The sequence below is a fragment of the Coregonus lavaretus genome (assembly GCF_964263955.1).
Source record: "Coregonus lavaretus genome assembly, chromosome: 9".
Classification (NCBI taxonomy): domain Eukaryota; kingdom Metazoa; phylum Chordata; class Actinopteri; order Salmoniformes; family Salmonidae; genus Coregonus; species Coregonus lavaretus.
Genome location: NC_139996.1, coordinates 19,224,436 through 19,232,156, shown reverse-complemented (window position 1 = coordinate 19,232,156; position 7,721 = coordinate 19,224,436). Strand labels below are relative to the sequence as shown.

Here is a 7,721-nt window from a genome sequence, read left to right as displayed (position 1 = left end):
ATGGCCAGGAGGGTGGCATGCTCATGGGGATGGCGATCGTACACACTTCCACCTCCATTCAGAAAAAAATTCCTCAATAGGGTTGAGGAAAGGGGAGTATGGGGGCAGGTATAGGGTCAGGAATCGGGAATGGGCCCGAAACTATGCCTGAACCACCTCTGCATGGTGGAACCTGACATTGTCCCACACAATGACATAGGTGACCCCTTCACCTTGACAGGCCTGCTCAATTTCATTGAGAAACACAATGAGGTGTGCAGCATTGAAGGATCCAAGTAATGGCCTACATCCTACCACACCATCTTCAGAGATAGCTGTGCACATAGAGATGTTTCCCCCACGTTGTCCAGGCACTTGGACGGTCACCTGTTGGCCGATGAGGTTCTGCCCACGACCCCAGTTTTGGCCAGGTAGAAGTCCGCTTCATGAACAAAGATATACTTGTGATGGTTCACAGCAGCATCAAGCACCATCACCCTCTAAAAACATATTTTGGTTAGTTATTTTTACAGTATAGTTCCAATATGATATTGTGAAGTAGCATGGTCATCAAATAGTAACAATAATACAGTATACAGTATAGTGCTGTACCTGAACATACTCGGCCTGCAGTTGTTTCACCCGGTAGTTGTTTCTCTCAAAAGGCACCAGGTAAATGTGTTTCATAGATACGTGGTGCCTCTCCAAAAGGCGGGAAATTGTTGGTAGGTTGATGGATGCCACATTGGCAAAGGTGTCATAGTTCTCCTCAATGGCCTGCTTTATTTCGGACAGCCGTATGTCATTCCTGGCTCTAACCATTTCCACCAATGCGCTCTCCTGCTGGTCGGTCAGCACACGGCCACGGCCACGGCCACGGCCACCACCATGGGGTCTACTGTCAATTCTGAGGGTAGAACAGTAAGAATGCTGTAACATGTTTTGTGCATTTACGTGCAGTAAAATATGTAATTCACTATAAATGTAATGACAAAGCATAGTGCATATCCTGCAGACTTACCGGTTTTCTTGGCAAAGTGTTCTCATGATCGAATTGACAGTTGATCTTTTCAGATTGGGGTGAACTAATCTGGCAGCCTCTGCCATGGTAAGGCCTCTGTTTACCACATGGTCAACGACGATGGCCCGGATTTCATTGGACACAACAGTTCCCTGCCGTCTGCCTCCCTCTCTCTGATGTCCACCTCTTTGACGGGGCCCATGCCACCTCTTTGACCTCTTTGATGGAGCCCATGCCCACCTCTCTGACAGGCCCCATTGTCCCCTGTAAAATGACTCACACTCCAGTCTCCATTGAATTTGCTTATACTGCATATGCTATAGGTGTGCATGGATTTCTTTAGATATTGTTTTCATATATATATATATTGGTCTGGACAATCTATATAGCAAACATTTGACCTGATTCATGAAATTATTTTAAAAACACAACCCATGTGTCCAAAGACTAATTATAAACTGGGTGGTTCGAGCCCTGAATGCTGATTGGCTGAAAGCCATGGCATATCAGACCATGTTCCATGGGTATGACAAAACATTAATTTTTACTGCTCTGGTTACCAATAGCAGTTTATAATAGCAATAAGGCACCTCAGGGGTTTGTGGTATATGGCCAATATACCACGGCTAAGGGCTGTGTCCAGGCACTCCGCATTGCGTCGTGCGTAAGAACAGCCCTTAGCCATGGTATATTGGCCATATACCACACCTCCTCGGGCCTTATTGCTTAAATATAGTATAATATCAAAAACTCCCATTGTAGACAAGTGCTTTGGCCGATTAAAAACATGTTTTCAGATTTGTCCATCAGTAAGCTCAGAGAGCATGTGTGCCAACATAAATGATACATTTCCGTTATGGACATGAATGAGATAAAGTCAGGGATGCTTGTGTAAACATTTGTGATTCATTTTGCTTCATGTTAGTCCTACTGTTGTTGTGAAATAGACACGGTAGGCTTTGGCTCCTTCACACAGGCACCCTGTCCCTTTTGGATCAATTGTTAATCATTTCTTGGTGAGGGGGGCAATTGAAAGGGCTATATGCTTTTATTTTTTATTTCCAAAAGGTAGGCCTATGATCACTTTATTGTGCACGTGGTGCTCTACATTTTAAAACCAGTAACATGGTTGATTTTAAGGATTATAAACTCAACACAGTGTGGACTAGATGTTCTGTTCCCTTATGAGACTAAACAAACCTGTGTATTTCCTCCCCTCAATGATAAACTACCAGACCAGGACCCATGGAGCTCCACCTCTTGACTCATCCCAATGGACAGACACCATTGCCCAATGAGTTGGGGGTGAGGCTAGGGGGGTGGACATTAGCAAAGTAGCACAGTGGTAGGGACTTTGGGAAAAGGCTGACGAGAGAGAAGGTGACCAGCTGACTACAGACATGCACACTCTGTACCAGAACACGAGAACAGGTATGACCCAAACTTGTATTGTTTGTATTTCTCTATCATTAGCTGTCATGTCAATTACATGGACTGTATATATAAAGGTTCCAATACAGAAATGATGTGATTTTGTGAGATGGCTTGAGAGACGTAAGAGCCATGGGATTGTTGCTGCTGTATATCTGTAAGAAGCATAACTAAATCTGACCACATTCAAATCATTTGTAAGAGTATACTGTTTGATTGAATTGTCATGATATTTGATTTCAACACTGATTTCTTTGTAATTGCCATATATTAAATATGTTCTGGGGCGAAATGTTTCCATATCATTAAATAGAAGAACATAGTTTGACTTTTGAATATTCTCTTTAAGTAAAAATAAATATTTACATTTTCAGTTTGAGTTATGGCAGTTGATAAAAATTGCCTCTCTTGTCAACTGTTCTGTTCTCTCAGTATAGGTTTCACAGAGTTTAACTTATTGAAACACACAGATTACAGTACTAATGTATACACTATATATACAAAAGTATTTGGACACCTTCAAATGAGTGGATTTAGCTATTTCAGCCACACCTGTGCTGACAGGTGTATAAAATCGAGCACACCGCCATGCAATCTCCACAGACAAACATTGGCAGTAGAATGTCCTTACTGAAGAGCTCAGTGACTTTCAACGTGGCACCGTCATAGGATGCCACCTTTCCAACAAGTCAGTTCGTCAAATTTCTGCCCTGTTAGAGCTGCCCCGGTCAACTGTAAGTGCTGTTATTGTGAAGTGGAAACGTCTAGGAGCAACAACGGTTCAGCCGCGAAGTGGTAGGCTACACAAGCTCACAGAACGGGACTGCCGAGTGCAGAAGCGTGTAGCGCGTAAAAATCGTCTGTCTGCGATTGCAACACTCACTACCGAGTTCCAAACTGCTTCTGGAAGCAACGTCAGCACAAGAACTGTTAGTCGGGAGCTTCATGAAATGGGTTTCAATGGCCGAGCAGCCGCACAGAAGCCTAAGATCACCATGCGCAATGCCATTGTCGGCTGGAGTGTTGTAAAGCTCGCCGCCATTGGACTCTGGAGCAGTGGAAACACGTTCTCTGGAGTGATGAATCACGCTTCACCATCTGGCAGTCCAACTGACAAATCTGTGTTTGGCGGATGCCAGGAGAACGCTACATGCCACAATGCATAGTGCCAACTGTAAAGTTTGGTGGAGGAGGAATAATGGTCTGGGGCTGTTTTTCATGGTTCGGGTTAGGCCCCTTAGTTCCAGTGAAGGGAAATCTTAACGCTACAGCATACAATGACATTCTAGGTGATTCTGTGCTTCCAACTTTGTGGCAACAGTTTGGGGAAGGCCCTTTCCTGTTTCAGCATGGTCCATACATAAATGGTTTGACTGGCCTGCACAGAGCCCTGACCTTAACCCCATCGAACACCTTTGGGATGAATTGGAACGCCGACTGCGAGCCAGGCCTAATCGCCCAACATCAGTGCCCTACCTCACTAATGCTCTTGTGGCTGAATGGAAGCAAGTCACCACAGCAATGTTCCAACATCTAGTGGGAAGCCTTCCCAGAAGAGTGGAGGCTGTTATTGCAGCAAAGGGGGGACCAACTCCATATTAATGCCCATGATTTTGGAATGAGATGTTCGACGAGCAGGTTACATACTTTTGGTCATGTAGTGTATCATTACAGTACTTATGAATTAACATTACAGGCAACAATGGTAGACATTTGAAAACAACCAAGTTTAAAATCTCAGGTTATAAGACTGTAATTACTGGTGGTAATGTACTGTATATTTTCTTTACTGGGTGCAGGTTTTCCATACGTTTAGTGCAAGAGCAGCTGTACAGAATATGATTCGGCTCTCTGGTATTTGTTGGAGATTTAGTCATTTTAATTAAAAAATGTGATTAAATGTTTTACATAAGCGAAACCCATTTTAAAATATATTAATTCAGTGTTCATATATTGAGTGATATACTGTTTATTTTCTCATACTCAGTTAGTTCAAACCCATTTGATGACTACTAATGGCATGTTTTAGAGGACGTCAAATGCTCCATAAAAGAGGCTTAATTCATGAGTGAAGCCATAACTATTCAACCATGCAATATGCATCTACCAGAGCTCTGTCAACAGGTTAGAGATAACACAGACAGAGAACATCAAGTAACAATAGGAAGCTGCTGAAACATCTGCTTAGGCCCTGAAATGACAACTTACTTCAACATTTCCACAGTGCCTATTATAACAGTCTAATTCAACAATATATAAATCTATAACATAATGATAAAGTATTGATGCTTGTTGTCCTGAAAACAACCTCATTTCCCCAATTGACCCACAACATATCCCTCCCATGGTCACACTGTGATCTTTCGTCCACCAATTTTCCACCATGTCAAAATGCTTTATACAACAACAAAAAAATAGTCCCTAACCCACACTACCCTTGATGCCCTGCCCCACCTCGTTCCCCATCCCAAATGTTCCATTGTCCGGACACACAGGAACAGATGAACCAGGGTCTAATCTAGTCCGTTTTCTCAGTGCACCAAGAGAACAGACAATACCAGCTGAATTAGAAGAGCTGTTGCTTCCACGGGGCATCTGATTTGATGAGCAGGATCTGTCCTGACAGGGCTCAACCAGACTTCCTAACCCACTCATATAGTATTTCAGCCGGCCCATCACACAATGACACATTGTGCAATCTTAGCTGGTAATCTTGCCTGTTTTAACATTTAAAAAATGCACCAAAAAAAGTTTACATTGTGAAAGTGTGAAATGCTATGCAGGAATGAAACTATTTTGCCCGATTTGACTGTATAAGGTACAACATTTTACAATCCACAAAAAATCTATCTTTTCAAAAACTTGAAAAGGTGGACTGCCAAAGAAGAAAACTGTGCCTTGGTGTTTCCAAGCAACACAAAAAAGCTACATTGTTACAATGAAACCGTTGTCTGAAGCAAAAATAGACTAGAACAGCCAGACTGGCTGATAAATAGAACTGTTGTAAATTGTTTTTGAAGGAAAATGAAGTATTTTTACTCATTGTTGTTTATCTCTCCTAGTTGAAGTGGCATCATGGAGCAATCCCTGGCGCCTGGCTTGTTTACTGGGCATCCTCACCTTCCTGGGGTCGGTCACAACCCTCCATGTGGCTCCTGTGATGATGGGCCTCCACTCCGCCTTCTCGGCCACACGGACCAATAGCATCCTAGGAGGCACCCAGAAGGCTGTGACCTTCAACAGGCTCCTGGTCAACACAGGAAGTGACTTCAACCCAGACACCGGCCACTTCCGCTGCATAATCCCTGGGGCCTATTACTTCTCTTTCACAGTGGGGAAATATCCTAAGAAGATGCTGTCTGTCATACTGGTGAAGAATGGGCAGGAGGTGCAGGCTATGGCCTATGATGACTACAAAAAGAAAGGGCGGAAGGTCCAGAGTCAAAGTGTCATGATCAATCTGAAGGCCATGGACACAGTGTGGCTGATGCTGCAGGACAGTCCTCAGCATGCTCTCTACAGCAACGCTGGCCCTTACATTACCTTCACCGGTTACCTGGTTTACCCCGACATCCCCGCAACTGGCTATCTCAACAACCACCTATCCCCGCCAGGGCAGCCCTACCCCTACCCCAACCCCAACCCCAACCCCAACTGCCCCCCTCCTGGAGACCACAGGTATGGCTGGAGCGGTAGTGCTAAGGCCCCTGAGGAGCCTCGCTCTGCCTTCTCTGTGGCCAGGACATCCCCGGTCCTGGGGGAGAATGGTGGCGGGCACCAGGAGAAGGAGCCTCTGACCTTCGACGTGGAGTACGTCAACATTGGAGGACACTTCAACAAGACGTCCGGCCGCTTCACCTGCCGCTACCCTGGGGCATACTACTTTGCCTTCACGGTGGGGAAGCATCCGCACAGGGCAGTGTCGGTCAAGCTGATGACGGGCCACGGCGAGGTGCAGGCCATGGTGTTCGACGAGGACATGTCCAGAAGGAGGGAGATGCAGAGCCAGAGTCTGCTGCTGCCGCTGCGTAGGGGGGACAATGTGTGGCTCTACAGCCAGCAGGATGAGCGCTATGCCGTCTACAGCAACCAGGGACGCTACACCACCTTCTCAGGCTTCCTGGTCTACCCAGACACTGATCCCACCACCACGGCCAGCCAGGACTAGAACCAGGACAGAACTCACCTCTGAGGGCTCTGAGTTCTTCAAAACACACTGGACCCTCCTTCAAATGTACACACGGTGCTATGGTTAAAAAACCAGTTGTGAAAGTGTGAATGCTTTATAGGCTTTGTGTAGAACCGCTGTAGTCACTTTCTGGGTGTGGATTGAACAACAACAGCAGCAACCGCTGAAAAATGGGGCAAAGGTGTACATATTTTATACACATCTTATACACAGATACACGTGTTTGCTCTTCTATTGATTTCATGGCAATTTCCTTCGAAGTATTATATCATTCCACAAGATGGTGTTGTGAGTAATTTTTTGTTGTTGAGACATCGACAAGCTTATGACATTATCACACATAATCATGTAATGTTTCTCACTATAAGCACATTTTCTGTAAAAAATTGTGGAAAATGTTATATTTTGTTTTTGGCTGCGTTCAAACCAAAGTTATAGGTAATATGTTAGTATATGATGCTGGACCATCAGGATTCCTTGGATACCTCATGAATCTCATGAACGTTTTCTTTTTCTAATTCACCAAGGGCTATGAGTTATAATAAGTAGAGCTTTCCTATGTAATTTTTATATATACAGACTTTCTTAGTGACATAATTATATATCCTTACTGAGCAGATGTTTTTGCAAGTCTCAGAACAACTCAGAAAACCATTTAATCATTTAAATTGTGTAGTGATTGCATTGAGTAGAGACTACTGTGTAAATAATGTATAGTTTGCCTGACTGTATGGAGTTAGATAACCTGAATGTGATGTAGTTATGAATGTTTGATCTATTCTGAATGCATAGTGAAAGAATATTGATTAAAGGTCAACTTACAAGATTCTCAGGAACTCAACATTCTCAACCAGTGTCAGCGATTCTCAAGCCTTTCTCAAGTTTATCTGAGATTTCTTTCCTGAGCACAATCAAAAATATTGTTCAGATTTGATGTAAGAATTCAGATGAGTTATCTCTATCCATTTCGTAAACAGCACATCCGCATTATATAAACAATTGTCAGTACAATCATTCAGAGGTAAATACAGTAAATACCACAAGTAGTAAGTAGCTAACATAGCTTACTTTGTACTCAGAAATGTATTCAAAAGAGCGTAA

At 43.7% G+C, this 7,721-nt stretch overlaps 1 protein-coding gene across 1 annotated transcript; it reads left to right on the top strand.

Moving 5' to 3' along the window:
- Window positions 1–2,393: 2,393 nt before the first annotated feature.
- LOC311134720 (complement C1q tumor necrosis factor-related protein 4-like) lies at window positions 2,394–7,446 on the top strand. Its single transcript, XM_084168491.1, has 2 exons — window positions 2,394–2,431; window positions 5,494–7,446. Exons 1-2 carry the CDS (start codon window positions 2,401–2,403, stop codon window positions 6,597–6,599), a joined length of 1,137 nt encoding a protein of 378 aa, XP_084024617.1. The 5' UTR covers window positions 2,394–2,400; the 3' UTR covers window positions 6,600–7,446.
- The last annotated feature ends 275 nt before the right edge of the window (window positions 7,447–7,721 follow it).

What these genes read in the sequence shown, in the direction of transcription:
- LOC311134720 (XM_084168491.1), top strand. Translation starts at nt 2,401, where the DNA reads ATGCACACTCTGTACCAGAACACGAGAACAG. An exon ending in GTACCAGAACACGAGAACAG is followed by an intron (nt 2,432 to 5,493) that starts GTATGACCCAAA and finishes TATCTCTCCTAG; the next exon opens with TTGAAGTGGCATCATGGAGC.